Below are 16,272 nucleotides of genomic sequence, written 5' to 3' on the forward strand. Positions count from 1 at the left end.
TGATACTTGATAGCTAAAAGGAAAACTAAAGGTAAAAATGAGATTTATAGCTCAAATGGCACTGCCATTCTCTGGAGTGTGGATCTGATTAACATCTTCACATGCCATTAGAGCTTGGACTATAGAATCCATTGTTGGTCTCTTGCTTCTGTCTTCCTCCACACAAGAAATTCCAATTTCAACCATTTTTGCTGCTTGGATTTTGCTGAATTCTCCATTCAATCTTGTGTCCACTGCATCCTCCATCCAAGCCGCCTCTTCACTTTGAATTTTTCTTTTGGTTACCCTGACAAACCTCGTCAACTCAGTTTCTTGCTCCTCGCCATCCTCGACTACCCAATTGGAGAGCCGAATGCCTTTCACCAACTCTAGAATCACGACTCCGTAACTATACACATCAACTTTTGCTGTGATAGGAAGGTTTAATGCCCACTCAGGAGCCATGTAACCTTTTGTTCCTCGAATTCGAGAGAATTCAGAATTCTTGTGGCCCCTTTGAGACAAATTTGCTAATCCAAAATCTGAAATCTTAGGTTCAAATTCACCATCCAGAAGTATATTTTCAGGTTTCACATCACAGTGTATGACCCATTCTAGGCACTCATGGTGAAGATAGGCTAAACCTTTTGCTGTCCCTACGGCAACTTTAAATCTCTCTTTCCATCCAAGAAAATTTTCTGTAAAAAGAAGTTTGTCCAAGGACTTATTTTCCACGTACTCGTAGACTAGGAGTCTGTGTCTGGATTCTGAACAAAATCCCCACATTCTCACAAGGTTCATGTGGTTGATCTTGCCGATTGTGCTCACTTCTGCTTGAAAAACTTCCTCCATTTGATACGCACCTCCCAGTTTCTTGACAGCCACCACCCTTTCGTCCGCCAAGACACCCTTAAATACAGCTCCGGAGGCTCCTTTACCCAACTCTTCCTTAAAGTTCTTGGTTGCCTTCTTGAGTTCCATATAGGTGAACTTCATAAATTGCCTAGATATCACACGACATCCTTCTTCCACCACAGCTTGCACACCACGTCTTCTGATAAGAAGCCACCAACTTGACACTATAAGGAGCATTTCAATCAAACCAATGGCAGAGGCAAACGAGTATAGATATACCCATCTCATCCTTTTACCTCCGATTCCATACATAGAAGAAATCCCTATCTTCATTATAGATTCACTTGAATTGCATATATAATTAGTGCCATTGAGAATGATGTCTTCTGATGATTCTATACTCAAAGGCAATTTTAAATATATGTTACCTGAGAAATTTGGAGACTGGTAGCCATTGAAAAGTTCAACTTTAGTGTAACATCTCCCTTCCCCTGATAGCCTGTAGCTAAATGCTTGACACTGGCAATCTTCCAAGCATTTCTTTTTGCAAGAATCAAATGATATTTCTGTAGTGTAAGAGGAATCAAATCCATAGAAGTCCACATGTTGAAGTTTCACGAATCTCACCTGCTGGGAGTGTGAACAGATTGCACTGAACATAGGCTTACAGCCCTTGTTCCAATTACTTGGGTCAGCCATCTCATATCCAGGAGGACATGAGCACTTCGTTTCTGGTGTATAAACACAAACCCCGTTCCTCCCACAAAGCCCATGCACTAAACAATGCTGCATAACAGCTTTCCATGAGATAATCCATAATCCTGTCCGATTATTCAGGCTATAGAGCCTGAGGTTACCATCGTAGTCAATTGTCAGCCTCCTCTTGATCCCAAAACCCCAATCAGAAGCATTGAAATCCAACCTATCACTTGACAAAAACCTCCCCATGTCATCTAAAACGGCAATTTTAGTACTGTTATAGTTTGTTCTCCCATTTTGAAACACATTCAAGTCAATATTAGGCCAATACACGCTTGAAATATCAGGCCCATCATACATCAATCTCAAGACATTATCAGTATCAAAAAAAAAAAGGAAATATCCAGCAGCATAATTTCCTCTTCCTAACCTGGAAATCAACTTCTTACTCTTGGTAAAGAGTTGGTGAGGAAGAAGTGTATCTGTTGGGAAATCAAAGCTTTGCCAAAGAATTTTACCAGTTGAGTCTTTAAGAACAAGATTTCCATTATCCAAAAGCTCCGCCTTTTGAACATCCGTGCTGCTGGTGTTGGTCTCCCATGTGGTGGAGCCATCGACATCTTTCAAGACAAGGGCACCATCTCGCAGTAGAGAAACTCTCGAGCCCTTCCCATTAACGGGTTTGTCGCGGTTAGCCATCCAAACAACCGTTTTCTCCTTAGAGTTGGTGAACCAAATTGAGAAGTAGTAAGCATTTTCACCAACATTGTAAAAGCCACAAGTAAACGTGTTGTCTGCAGAAGTTAACATGTCTGAGTCATCTTCGACAGACAAAGAGGAACCTCTCTGCAAAATGTTGGGGTTTCTCGAACTTGACAAAGAGAAGCATAGAGAGATAGCAACAAGAAAAAGAGTTGAACTCTGGGATGTTAAGCGTTGGGATCTCATGGCTACTGCCCCTCTTGGGTTTAGGATTCTATAATGTGAACTAGAGTTCTTGGAAGACCACTAAGTCCACAACACCGGTGACTTTTAAGTTCCCATTTTAAATTTCGGCGGCCTTGTGTCAATGCTGTAGTTGAATATCCCAAATCAAGCAAGCATATTGAATATTCCAGGTCTTTTTCATGAGGCGACGGGCAGTTGTTTTATGAGGACCATTTTTCCAACAATCAACCTTAAAAAATGATGAATCTCCCGTTGTCCAATCTGAAATTTATCAGAACTTTCTGATTTGATGAGGTTTAATGAATATATATTAATTCAATACTTGATAGTTCCAGGTAAACATCCCTGTTTCACACGCAATTCAATCGTATTGTCCCTTCCTCATCCCTGTTTTATGAGGACCATTTTTCCAACAATCAACCTTATTAAATGATAAATCTCCCGTTAGTCAATCATGGTTTACTAGTGTATTGTCATGGTTCTCGACCTAATCTCTTTCTTTGGGTATCATTCCAAATTTCCCTTACCCGCCGATTCCCCAAACTCCACCTCCCTGTTCCGCACGCAATTCAATCACGTTGTCCCTTACGCAACGGAAATCCAAAACCTCAGTTTCACCCAGTTATTCCAAAATTTGAAGTATCGAATTTTCTAACAAAAGCATACGAGATGAAGATGTTGATTGTCGCCTGCATCAGCCACCACAAATTAATAAGAACAAGTTAACCAGAGCTTTCGATACCTTCAAATTCATCTTTCATGACGATCAAGTTCCCAGTTCCCCTGAGAGAATATGCACTGGCTCTCTCTCTTTTGAAACATAAACTTTTTCAGCTTCATCGTTTCCCGAGTTCTATATGAATATCAATAATCTTTAATGACATGTAACTTTCCAATTGCCCTGCAACAGCCCTCGGGCATTTTACCAGTGAATAGCATACCAATGATAACATTGCATTCACTGTAAATATTACCTATGCTACTTGCTAGCAAGCATGGATAATAAAAAGGTTTAATTAGGTTATACTTTTATACTGAATTGATTTGAAAAGAATTAAATTTGATTATGTTTATATGAAATGTATGGACATTCAATTGTCATTTTGTTATATCATTTAGTATTATAGAAAAATAGTCCATAAGCTAGCTTCTCTTACCGTCTAACTCAAAGAATCTACTAATTAAATAAAATAAATAATCATTCATTTCATCGTGTTTTTATTTAAAAAATTAAAAATAATAATAAACTAAATAGAGACTTAAACCAAGCAAAGAAACAGAATAATAATTGAAAAAAACCTCGAAATTACATGGTGAAAGTAATAAATTAATGATCAATTAATTCTCAAAAAATTAGTTGTAAATCATTTATATAAATTAAATTTTGAAAAATTCGTAATTTCTAATCTTAGGCTAGGAAGGCTTTTGGCTCCTCAGTCCTCTAGTCTTTCTCAGAACATTCACATTATAGGACCTAGCATTCACATCATATATAGGTTTGGGAACCAGGGATGGTGCTTTCACAATATGAAGTAAGACCATCAAACATTCTGCCTTTGAATACATTCATGATAACCTCTGATGAAGACTTCTAAACGTGCAGCTTTTCAATCATGATTCATGCAAATCAATTTTTTTTTTTTTATACAAGTTAGCTCATTGCAGGACATACCCTTGCCATTGACTTTCCATGTGAGAGAAAAAAATATAAAACCATTCATCACTAATGGTAAATCTAGAATTTTACATAAAAAATGATTAAAAAATAATTATAAAAATAATCATATTGTATTTATTAAGTTTTATACATATAATAAAAAAATTAAAAATTAAGATATGATGACCGTCACCTTCTTGACTCCGCCTCTTGTTGCCGATAAGATCAAACACACACACCCAGTGAACTAGAGGGCCTGCTTCCAAGCAAAAAGAAAAAGGGTCCGAGATGCAGGCCATGATCATCCCACTGCAGCCAAAGTGCCTCTTTTCTGTACAAGCATTGACAGCTCCCACGGTCAGAAAGTCCTCTGCCTATGCAAACTAAGGACATGACTACTCTTGACCTTCAAATGGTCCAAGTTGTTGAAGTTGAGTTATATGTTCATTTACCACTTATACCATTTTAACATCTCAGAATAAAGGCTGTGCAGTGTATTATGCAATGATTGGCAATGGCAATTAGACCAAAAGTATGAAAATGTTTGGATAAAAAGTTGGGTAAAATTATCTGATTGATAATTTTGAATGATAATAACGAAAAAGGTTTCTTGGAAACTTGCAAATATAAAAAAAAAAAAAAAAAGCACAATAAAGCACTCATCCAACTATAAATTCTCCTGCACAACCATCAACCCAAAAGCTATTGGTAGCTGATAGCTAAAAGTAAAACTAAAGGTAGAAAAGAGATTTATAACTCAAATGGCACTACCATTCTCTGGAGTTTATATCCGACTAACGTCTTCACATTCCATTAGAGCTTGGACTATGGAATCCATTGTTGGTCTCTTGTTTCTATCTTCCTCCACACAAGAAATTCCAATTTCAATCATTTTTGCTGCTTGGATTCTACTGAATTGTCCATTCAATCTTGTGTCCACTGCATCCTCTATCCAGGCTGTCTCTTCACCCTGACCTTTTCCTTTGATTACTCTGACAAATCTCGTCAACTCGGTTTCCTGTCCCTCGCCATCCTCCTCCACCCAATTGGAGAGTCGAATGCCTTTCACTAACTCCAGAATCACGACCCCATAACCATATACATCTACTTTTGCTGTGATAGGAAGGTTTAATGCCCACTCAGGAGCCATATAACCTTTTGTTCCTCGAATTCGAGAGAATTCAGAATTCTTGCGGCCTCTTTGAGACAACTTTGCTAGTCCAAAATCTGAAATCTTAGGTTCAAAGTCACCATCCAGAAGTATATTTTCAGGTTTCACGTCACAGTGTATAACCCATTCGAGGCACTCATGGTGAAGATAAGCCAAACCTTTTGCTGACCCCAGGGCAATTTTAAATCTCTCTTTCCATCCAAGAATATTTTCTGCAAAAAGAAGTTTGTCCAAAGACTTATTTTCCACGTACTCATAGACCAAGAGTCTATGTCTGGATTCTGAACAAAATCCCCACATCCTCACAAGGTTCATGTGGTTGATCTTTCCGATTGTGCTCACTTCTGCCCGAAAAACTTCCTCCATTTGATACGCATTTTCCAGTTTCTTGACAGCCACCACCCTTTCGTCCTCCAAGACACCCTTAAATACAGCTCCGGAGGCTCCTTGACCCAACTCTTCCCTGAAGTTCTTGGTTGCCTTCTTGAGTTCGATATAAGTGAACTTCATAAATTGACTAGATATCACACGATATCCTTCCTCCACAACAGCGTGCACATCACGTCTTCTGAAAAGAAGCCACCAACTTGACATTATGAAGAGCATTTCAATGGCACCAATGACAGAGGCAAACGAGTATAGATACACCCATCTCACCCTTTTACCTCCAGTTCCATACATAGAAGAAGAAGCCCCTATAGTTATTGTAGATTCACTTGAATTGCATATACGATTGGTGTCATTGAGAACAATTGGTTCTGATGTTTCTATACTCAAAGGCAATTTTAAATATATGTCACTTGGGAAACTTGCAGACTGGTGGCCATTGAAAAGTTCAATTTTGATGTAACATTTCGCATCCCCTGATAGCTTGTAGCCAAATGCTTGACACCGGCAATCTTCCAAGCATTTCGTCTGGCAAGATTCTAATGATATATTTGTAAGGGAAGAGGAATCAAATCCATAGAAATCCGCATGTTGAATCTTCACGAACCTCACCTGTTGGGAGTGTGAACAGCTTCTAGTGAACCTAGGCTTGCAACCTTTGTTCCAATTACTTGGGTCATCCATCTCATATCCTGGAGGACATGAGCACTTTGGTTCTGGAGCATAGATGCACATCCCATTCCTCCCACAAAGCCCATGCACTAAACACTGTTGCATAACAGCTTTCCATGAGACGGTCCATAATCCTGTCCCATTATTCAAGCTATAGAGCCTGAGGTTTCCATCGTGGTCCATTGTCAGCCTCCTCTTGATCCCAGAACCTGAGTCAGAAGCATTGAACTGCATCCAATCACTTGAGAAAAACCTGCCCATGTCATCTAAAATAGCAATTCTTGTACTGTTAAAGTTTGTTCTCCCATTTGTAAACACATTCGTGTCAATATTAGGCCAATACACGCTTGAAACATCAGGCCCATCATACATCAATCTCAAGACATTGTCATTATCAAAAAGAAAATGGAAATATCCAGTAGCATAATTTCCTCCTCTTAACTTAGAAATCAACTTCTTACTCTTGGTAAAGAGTTGTTGAGGAAGAAGTGTATCCGTAGGGAAATCAAAGCTCTGCCAAAGAATTTTACCAGATGAGTCCATAAGAACAAGATTTCCATTATCCAAAAGCTCCGCCTTCTGAACATCTGTGCTGCTGGTGTTGGTCTCCCACGTGGTGGAGCCATCGACATCTTTCAAGACAAAGGCACCATCTTGCTGCAAAGAAACTCTCGAGCCCTTCCCATTAACAGGTTTGTCACGGTTAGCCATCCAAGCAACCGTTTTCTCTTTGGAGTTGGTGAACCAAATGGAGAAACAGTAAGCATTTTCGCCAACACTACAAAAGCCGCAGGTAAACGTGTTGTCCGCAGAAATTAACAGGTCCGAGTCATGTTCGACAGATAGAGAAGAACCTCTCGGCAGAATGTTGGGATTTCTTGAACTTGCCAAAGAGAAGCATACAGAGATAACAATGAGAAAAAGAGTTGAACTCAGGGATGAATAGCTTTGGGATCTCATGGCTACTGCGTCTCCTGGGCTTAGGAACTTCTGCCATTGCTGAATAAAGGCCACTCCTATATGAAGTGCATAATGTGAACTATAGAGTTCTTCAAAGACCATCAAGTCCACAACACCGGTGGCTTTCTTTTTTTTTTGAAGATTAAAAGTATTTCCATTAAATCAGGGTGAAATCCCCTATGTACACAAAGGAAGGGACTAGGAGAGACTTGGTCCAGGTGCCCAACACCGGTGACTTTCTAAGTCTCCATCTTAACTTTCAGCCGCCTTGTGTCAAACGGTAGTTGAATATTCCAGATAAGGCAACCTTATAAAATATGATAAAACCTCCCTTTATTCAATCTGAAATTTAACAGAAACTTCTGACATGAGGTTTGTAATGAATATATATTAATTCAATACTTGATAATGTAATTATTATATTCGTGTAGCATCGTGGTTCTCGACCTAATTTCTTTCCCTTGGAATGATTCCAAATTTCCTTTACCAGCCAATTCCACAAACTCCACCTCCCTGTTCCACACGCAGTTCAATCATATTGGCCCTTTGACGACAAGCCAAAACCCCTGTTTCACCGTTCTACACAACATTCAGCTAAATTGCAGTTATTCAAAAGTCTATGAAGAACAAATTAACGAAGCTTTCCGACACCTTCAAACTCATCTTCAGGTGATGATCAAGTTCCCAGTTCCCCAGGAGAATATTAGCTCTCGCTCTTTCCATGACCCTCAATAGTGAAGCATGAGTATTTCAGCTTCATCCTTTTCCATCATGCCAGAGCTGTTAAACTGGAATTATACATACATTTTCCATTTATACAGTTTTAATACTCTATAGCACATCTAACCATTTATCATTCTTTCATAGCAGAAATGAGAATATTACAACATCCAAACGGGGTACGTTTGACCCCGGTTAACACCCCCAGTCCCCTGTTACTCAAAAGAATAACTGTACAAATAAATATTTTTACACAATAAAACAGGGTACGTCATCAGGAGGACGGGTTAAAAAATGTTTGACTGACTCTATGGCTGTTCCTTGCACTTGAGAAGAGCCATCCTCTGGGATCTTGAATAACCTTGCCTGTTTCTAAGAACATCAATGTAAGTTTGAAGTCTATACCGATCTGAGTTTGTGAGAGAAAATGGAGGATTGAGAATGAGGGACGGTGCTTCGACTAGAAGAAATACTAATAATCGCACTGCCTTTGAATACAACAAAGCTGCCCTTTCCATTTTACCCATAAGCTCATCAACCTGCAAAGACACACGACAGGACAATATCAGCTCATTGTCATCTTCTATCACCTTAATTCAAGAAAACTTTCATGGCATTTATCAAATACATCAAAAACTTCATTTCATATTGTAAAAGATCCTGGCTCGAATCTATTCTCATGTTTTGTTGCCTTCACCTCATACAAATGGTTTAAAGTAATGTCCAGTCAATTAAATAGGTAGATAAATACAATTTAGGCACATTGAATGAATCAAGGCAATAAGAAAATACTCACCCCTCCATGCCTTCCCAAAGCAAGGGCAGCTTGAAATATTGTCTCCATTGCATCAGGCATCTCTGTTCTTCCTGCAATGACGATGAGAAAATGCTAATTTACAATCTTAAAATTTATAGAATGAAGACAAGGTGGTACAATTTTGTTTACTTTCACATCAGCAATAATTGTCAAAGTCCATGAATTGTTATATTATGCATTTAGTTGCTTTCTCATTCTGTGAGCAATTTCAAAGTGGACCAACAAATATTGACAGAGGCAGTAATAAATATTAAAGGCATACCAGGCTCAATAACCTTGGCAAGTTCCTCAGCATGTTCAACTTCCTGGAGAAATTCCCTCTCTATCTCTACGGATATATCCTCTGGCCCTTCAGGGCTGAAAATATCCTGACATTCTTCTGTATCAGATGTTCCATGCTTCTTGCTGCCACTCCTCAATCTGCTCGTTTCTTGGCTTGGACTTCCTTCCATTGCTGATGCAGCCTGTGCATGGCAAATATGCAATGCTTGCTTCCAAATCGCAAGAATCACAAGCTGGATTGAGAATGCTTCAAGTTGTCTACCTGCCTCAATCTATCAAACGAACCATGATAACATTACATATAAAATAACCTCCATAAACCTTACCATAGCAAAGAAAATACCAGGTGAACCTAGCTAGCAACATGTCTACACAAGAAAGATGCAGTGAGATCATTCATCCCCTAGTTGCCTTATGAGAGCATATATCCATCCAAGAGAAACCAATCAAATGTTCCAAACATACCAATATGAGTTCAAACCAGACCAGTCATTGGTTAACATGGCAGTCAAGCATGCAAGCATGGGGAAGAATGAAGGGAAACAGAGGGAACCAATTATGCTATTTTACTACTCTGCATAATGGACTTATAATAGATGTGCTATGGACTAACATTTTCATGCACTAATTCAGTAATAGCAGATGCACACTGCTGTAATGACTTTATCCTCGTCATGCAATGAGATGATGGCTGTTCCAGAACATCTCCCATATCCATTGATCCTTGAGAAGTCCCAGGGGCAGAGCTCTGACTTTCCAAGCTTCCTACAGTACAGATGTTAATGTTGGTGGCATCAACAATAGGCACAGGGGCAGTTGATGTGCTGTTATTTGTAAAGGGGATTAAAGGTGGACTCTCTGATTTGTATGGGATATTGTTTGGCTTGGAAGTGCTAGCTGAAGAACATGACACATCCATGGGAGGTCCAGACACAAGAACATAATCTTGGTCGATCAACTCCAGTGAGTCACCAACTGTGGAAACAATGCGAGGATGACAGTTAAACCAGGCATGTTATGACAAAGGCTCAGAACACAATGTTTGAGCAAGATATATGGGAACTAGATCATATGTAACTGATTTGAGAAATGGAACATAATAAGATTGCTGGTACCTCTTGAACCAGTATTCACATATCTTTGATCCATGGATTTCTGAGGTTCATGCAGAGTTTCACCTGGAACCTTGCGACTTTCAAGCCTAAAACTAGTATTTTCTGGTTTATGTCTTGTACCACTGTATTTGGAAGTAAAACCCACTTTATTCAAAGGATTAGATGTTACTTCACTAGCATCTTTTGCATCAGGAGAAAATCCATAAGCAAATTTCATTGAGGACCTCTTCATTGCAGAGGAAGGGCTCCCTTCAGGACCACTAGAATCATCATCCAGAAAGAAAGGGAGACAGTCCTCCTGAAAGCTGTCCTCAGTATTCCTTACAGGATTGCTTTCAGACAGAGGATAACCAGCCACTGTTCTTGAAAATCTCTGACTCCTGAATATACCACAAAGTTTCATAATTTAGGGAACTGAAAGATATTGTATATCAAGACAAGACAATGAGAAGAATCATTTCCTCAGTTACCTCAATGACTCATCTGGTTGGCCCTGAGAAAGAAATGGGTGGTTAAAGAACTCTTCAAATGTTAAACGTTCCACTGCAGATACAAGGATAAAAAGCAGAACAAGAATTAGCGAAGGTTTATAAATAAAAACTGCTCAGCACTCAAAACGTGTTGATAGCATTTCTCAATAAAACATGACTCTTATCGTTCTCTTTGCTCATTGTCTTGACATATCAGCTAAAGCTTTATCTCAGCATCATCTTCCTTGCATGGTCTAGCATGTAGGAAGTAGTATTTATGATACAATAATTCTTGTAAGCTCAATTAACAATTCAAAAGTTAAAGTCATTCATGATTAAAACATCAAAGCAAAAAATTGCAAGCCCAAAGTAAGGGATAAGAACAATAATCATGAACTACACAATTTTGATTAAGGTTAAAGCCTAGGAATTAGAGTGTTCTTTCATGTACCTCTAATTTTGGCAATCTTCATTTGTCATAGAATTAATTAGCATCTAACAGAAAAATAGTTGCTTTGGTCTCTAACATGCCAACAAATAATCCAATTGTCTACAGCATAAGTTTGCAATTTACATCTTAATTTGTGGAATACCTGGATTACGTCGAAGCAATTTTCGACATAAATCTTTGCAATCAGCAGTCAAATAATTGTTCTCCACAGGAAAATGCAATTCGGTTGATTTCACAATGTTCTGGAGTAACTGCATAAAACCAGATATTAAAAAAAAGGATCAAGGGAACTGCACACAAATATATTCACTAGTTCAACTCAGGTGATTAATTGCAAGTCTAAAGTTAGAACTTCCGAGAACACTAGAGACCACTTTAGACAAAAAAAAAAGTTCAAAGTTCATTAAACCTGTATTTGATTGTTTCCAGTGAATGGAGTTTTCCCAGTAACGAGCTGAAATAAAATAGCACCGACACTCCAGAGATCTGCCTGTGTATTAAGTCAAGCTTAGTAGGCAATAATTTAAGTATGATAGAGAAGAGGGAAGACGAGTCTTGGGCAGGGAGTAACTATCACCTTTGCATCATACTTCTGCAGCTGCATTATCTCTGGAGCCATGTATAGCGGTGAACCACACAATGTTTCAGCAAGCCCCCTAGGTTGCAGAGATCTGCCAAAACAGAACTGTAACATTCCAACTATGGACTATGGGTAAAAAATCCATTGGAAAAACATACATGCACAGCAGTTATTACTAAAGATATATTTTTGTTTTCCCTCTGTCCATATTTAAGGGTTACATAAACAAATGAACTTTATTTTAATGGCAAAACAACACCAATGGGACTACAAATGCAAAAAAATTTCAATTTGGAACAGAACTCCAAAAGAGAGAGAAAAAAAAGGGTAGACAATAAGTGTGCAGGACAATTAGATCATTTACCTTGCAAATCCAAAGTCAGCAATCTTTAAAACTGCATTGCTATCATTTCTTGATAATAGAAGATTCTGTTCCAAAACAATAAACATTACAAAGAGAATATATTCACAAAACACTTCATAGCATGGACAAGACTAGTTTATATCAAAGGTTGTCTTCCAACATGAAGAATTTATTTTTCAATGCATGTCTACCAATATATACAACTTCATGACAACCAATAATATGGTTCAAAAGCATACCCAATTTAGAGAGAAAAAAGGCACCATCTCTTACATGAAACTCCTATTTGATTACAATTATAGAAAGAAAATACAACTTTTAGAGCAGGCTTGCTTCTGTACTTATATGCATAAGTAAAAATTATATCAAAATTTGAACTAGAACCAAACAAAATGAACTGAACCTGAGGCTTTAGATCCCGATGTATAAGATTATTGTCACGGAGAACTTGTAGGCCAGCCGCTGCAAAACAATGGTCAAAGGAATTTTGAGTGAACAAAATTCAGTAGATGGGACCTATAACCACAGAGAGTTTGCAGCATACCTAGCTGCTGCATGAAATGCTTTGCAGTTGCCTCAGAGACACTTCCATGGCGTGTAATATACATAGAAAGATCGCCCCCCTTGCAGTACTCCAATACAAGATGTATCTTTCCAGGAACCTACACATATGTATACAAGCCAAAATAAAAATATCATTAAGATAAATACTATACTACTGCTCATATAACAAGTAGAATTACAAAGAACTCGACACAGTGGCATATCAGCAATATCTCAAATAACTTTCATTTCAAATCAATGTATACTTGTGAGATGGCCTCAACATACAAAAGATCTAATGAGAAATAACAAAATGCCAATCCAAGGCATAGAGCAAAATTGCAACTAAGGAAACCATTACTCCACTCCAAGCTGTAAATGGAATGAAGGACCACAGGATATAACTACTTTAGCAGGATGAAAATATGCTCAAATAGATATAAACAAAAACAGCACCGAGCTTCACAATCACGTACGTGACTAATAGCTATTCAATTTAGTTTCCCTTGACCACTACAAATTTACCCAAAATTTATCAATGTTCCTCAAAGCTTCAACTTAGTATTAGTTGTGGTAGCGCAAAGGGAAACAAAATTAAACTTCAACTCATTTTTGGCCTTCCAAATTGCAAACCAATAGAAGCTTATGTAATCACATTAAACAGATTGACTGCAAATTCTACTCTTCCTTAATTCATTCATTATCTGCTTCTATCAAATATAAGTCAAACATATGACCAAACAAGTCCTTTTTCAATGGAAAGTCCACAAAAAAATTCTCTCAAAAATAGATTCTTCTCGTTAAAATATCTTCAGTAAAAAAATCCAATCCTCTGTTCTTTTATTATTTTCCTTAAAAGAAATTACTATCTAAATAAACGACACCTCAATTACCAGATTCCTCCTTACTTAACAGCTCAATTTCTAAAATAAATTCAAATATTTCCGTTTCCGCCACTTTTTCCTCTACTTTCTCGGCATCCAAACAACTCCTTAAAAACTAATAGTACAATGAAACAAAATTAAAAAAAAAAAAAAAACTAACCTCTATAATATCATGCATGCGAATAATATTAGGATGATTAATTCTCCTCAAAATAAAGATCTCCGACATCAAACTATCCTGCAACTTCTTATTGAGTCGACCCATTGCGATCTCCTTTATCGCCACTTCGGTTCCATGAACTCGGTGCCTCGCATGCCAAACAACCGAGAACGAACCCGAACCGATTTGCCGGCCTACTATATAGTTCCCTACCACTCTTTCCCTCCCCGTCGCTTGCGCCATTACAAAGAGACAGAAACCCTAGGATCCAACGCCGGAAATTTTCAAGCTTGAATAGTTAGATTATTGGATTCCGGAATTTGGATCTTTCCGAAGATTCGACCCGTATTTTTAAAGGATTTCGGATTGGCCCTGTAAAGATAACATGGTGACGAAGAGAGAGGAAAGGCAAGGGAGGGTGAGATTAAATTTTTAATGGGAGCTTTCCTTGTTTAATAATTATCAGTTCAATTATTGAGACTATTAATTGTGATTAGCGAGTACGTAATCTTGGATTAGCGTTTCTGATTTGATTCCTTCTTTGGGAGAGCCCCAAGCTAAAGCGGAATTCGACATGGGAGAGAATTTTAACATACGGTTAGTTTCACGGTGCAACCATGGATGTTAGTGAACTAGCGGGTTTTGATTGGGTGGTTTTGGGTTAGGTGATGATGTAAAAGGCACCGATGTCAGACTTTTGATACGTGTCGGTGAGAGATTGGTTGGATAATTTTACGTTTCCGGCTTTTATGAATTTTGCGGAGGTTGGGATTCCAATTCTAATTGGTAACACTTTTTTTTTCTGTATCTCACATTGTGCTCAAGATATTTTTTTTTCTTTTCCTACTAATAAATATCTTATTATCTTAATATTGTATTTTTCATTTTACATCATTTAATTTGAAGAAAAAATAAATCTTTGATTCTTCACTTCATTTCTATCGATAATAAGAAGCAAAAGAATATCCAACAATATACTAAATAAATCTAAACGACGTATTGATCAACACATGAACATTATTAAATAAATCTTTTAATGAATTAAATCAGTTTGCCACAACAAAATTAATATATAATTACTTGAAATTCAAATTTGCTTAAATTTATATTGTATTTGTATCATGTACAAACTTATTAAATCTATTAACTCCTTATGAAAATAAAAATTATTCACCATACTAATTGAAAATAAAAATATCCATATGATATTAATTGAGAAAAACAAATCACATAGTATCATGCGAAATAAAATAAAATAAAATGAAATGTAAGTGGAATTTATCTTTTTATAATCTTTTATTTTTGTAATTTATTAATAAAAAATGAATTAGCAACTCTTTTATTTGAAAGTGTAACTATGTTTCAATCATTTTTTTTCTCTATATTTTTAGTTTTCCATCTTATCACTAAACCTAATTATTCCTTAATTGGCTAGCAAATACGACAAAAATACTAATTCAAAATTTTTGGTTTTTGTTGTAGATGTCAAGCCGATGCTTCTCTTTGACACCATGTCTAGATAGAGTTTGTCATGTTACACGTGAAGTTTATGGTCAAAAAGAATTAAGCTTGGTTAACTTGTAGCATTAGGGTAAGACCTATAACATCTCATTAGCCCAATCTATAGAATCTAATATGCCTAATTAAAGTTTGGCTTAGCTCAAAGTAAAGGGAAAAAAATAAGGAAAATATAGATATTAAAAAAATGAGTAATAAATCAATTACATTTGTGAGTATGTTTCTTATATAAATTATACATCAGTAATCTCTAAATATTTGTTCATTTTTTATTTTTATGAAGATTAATATAAAAATGTTGATTTTTATGTATTTTATTTAATTTTTTAAGAGAAATAAGAATTTTTATTATCAAACATGTACGTGTTACAAATAAAGAGAGTGACGGTATTTATAGATGGATAATCACTAATTTAATTATAATATGAATTCAAAATACATGATAAAGGTTAAGACATTCAAATTTGAATATTAATCATATTTACATTTAAGTTCAAAAATACATCCACCAACCAAATAGTTCAAATCAAAGTGTAAACAATTCTACCCGAGTGCGGGCCTAGGCCTATTGTTTGCCTAAGTTGCTGATATGTGCATGATCTATTGGTTTGAATTCTTGAACCGTATAGACAGTTAGGTCTCATTCTTTAACGAAAATAATTAGACAAATTGCTCCACTAATAAAGATCAATCGTGCACCACCCACCCATGGATAAAAAAAGAGCTCTCAATTTGTCAATTATTACAATATCAAGACATGGTAAGTTTCTCTGTCTTGAATCAAATTAAATTACAAGCTCTACTCTTAGTGCTTGTTTGACCTTATTATTTTTTTTTTCAGTTTATTTATCTCTTAAAAATATAAATCAAATCAAATATAAATTTTAAAAAACTCTTTAAAAAAATAATTTTTTTTAAATAAAATTAAAAAAAAACTTTAGGAAAAGCTCATGTGAATAGCTTTTTCTTCTCTTATTTTTAAAATGCAAGAGAATTTTAATTTTTGTTTCAAAAATATCACTCATCTGTTTAAAATAATT

At 36.7% G+C, this 16,272-nt stretch overlaps 3 protein-coding genes across 6 annotated transcripts; all 3 read right to left on the reverse strand.

Moving 5' to 3' along the window:
- Positions 29 to 2,527, reverse strand: LOC18597677 (putative receptor protein kinase ZmPK1). The gene has a single exon (XM_018120850.1). It carries the CDS (start codon positions 2,479 to 2,481, stop codon positions 52 to 54), a length of 2,430 nt encoding a protein of 809 aa, XP_017976339.1. The 5' UTR covers positions 2,482 to 2,527; the 3' UTR covers positions 29 to 51.
- Positions 4,640 to 7,601, reverse strand: LOC18597679 (putative receptor protein kinase ZmPK1). Its single transcript, XM_018121811.1, has one exon. It carries the CDS (start codon positions 7,428 to 7,430, stop codon positions 4,923 to 4,925), a length of 2,508 nt encoding a protein of 835 aa, XP_017977300.1. The 5' UTR covers positions 7,431 to 7,601; the 3' UTR covers positions 4,640 to 4,922.
- Positions 8,163 to 14,149, reverse strand: LOC18597680 (serine/threonine-protein kinase ATG1c). 4 transcript variants are annotated; one of them, XM_007026836.2, is made up of 14 exons: positions 13,715 to 14,149; positions 12,672 to 12,789; positions 12,531 to 12,589; positions 12,128 to 12,192; positions 11,761 to 11,854; positions 11,593 to 11,673; positions 11,326 to 11,434; positions 10,733 to 10,805; positions 10,487 to 10,642; positions 10,263 to 10,384; positions 9,761 to 10,122; positions 9,128 to 9,419; positions 8,845 to 8,915; positions 8,163 to 8,587 (listed from the first exon to the last, which is right to left on the reverse strand). In XM_007026836.2, the coding sequence occupies exons 1-14, from the start codon at positions 13,955 to 13,957 to the stop codon at positions 8,357 to 8,359; spliced, it is 2,076 nt and encodes a 691-aa protein (XP_007026898.2). In that variant the 5' UTR covers positions 13,958 to 14,149; the 3' UTR covers positions 8,163 to 8,356. The 4 variants fall into 4 exon arrangements, with proteins under 4 accessions (XP_007026898.2, XP_017977302.1, XP_007026897.2 ...); XM_018121813.1 differs by having other exon boundaries at positions 10,248 to 10,384; XM_007026835.2 differs by having other exon boundaries at positions 10,263 to 10,642.

This window comes from Theobroma cacao, chromosome 5 (genome assembly GCF_000208745.1).
Source record: "Theobroma cacao cultivar B97-61/B2 chromosome 5, Criollo_cocoa_genome_V2, whole genome shotgun sequence".
In the NCBI taxonomy this organism is placed as follows: Eukaryota; Viridiplantae; Streptophyta; class Magnoliopsida; order Malvales; family Malvaceae; genus Theobroma; species Theobroma cacao.

What these genes read in the sequence shown, in the direction of transcription:
- LOC18597677 (XM_018120850.1), bottom strand. Translation starts at nt 2,481, where the DNA reads ATGAGATCCCAACGCTTAACATCCCAGAGTTCAACTCTTTTTCTTGTT.
- LOC18597680 (XM_018121812.1), bottom strand. Translation starts at nt 13,957, where the DNA reads ATGGCGCAAGCGACGGGGAGGGAAAGAGTGGTAGGGAACTATATAGTA. An exon ending in GCTGACTTTGGATTTGCAAG is followed by an intron (nt 11,855 to 12,127) that starts GTAAATGATCTA and finishes CTGTTTTGGCAG; the next exon opens with ATCTCTGCAACCTAGGGGGC. An exon ending in TGCCAAGGTTATTGAGCCTG is followed by an intron (nt 8,916 to 9,127) that starts GTATGCCTTTAA and finishes TCGTCATTGCAG; the next exon opens with GAAGAACAGAGATGCCTGAT.
- LOC18597679 (XM_018121811.1), bottom strand. Translation starts at nt 7,430, where the DNA reads ATGGTCTTTGAAGAACTCTATAGTTCACATTATGCACTTCATATAGGA.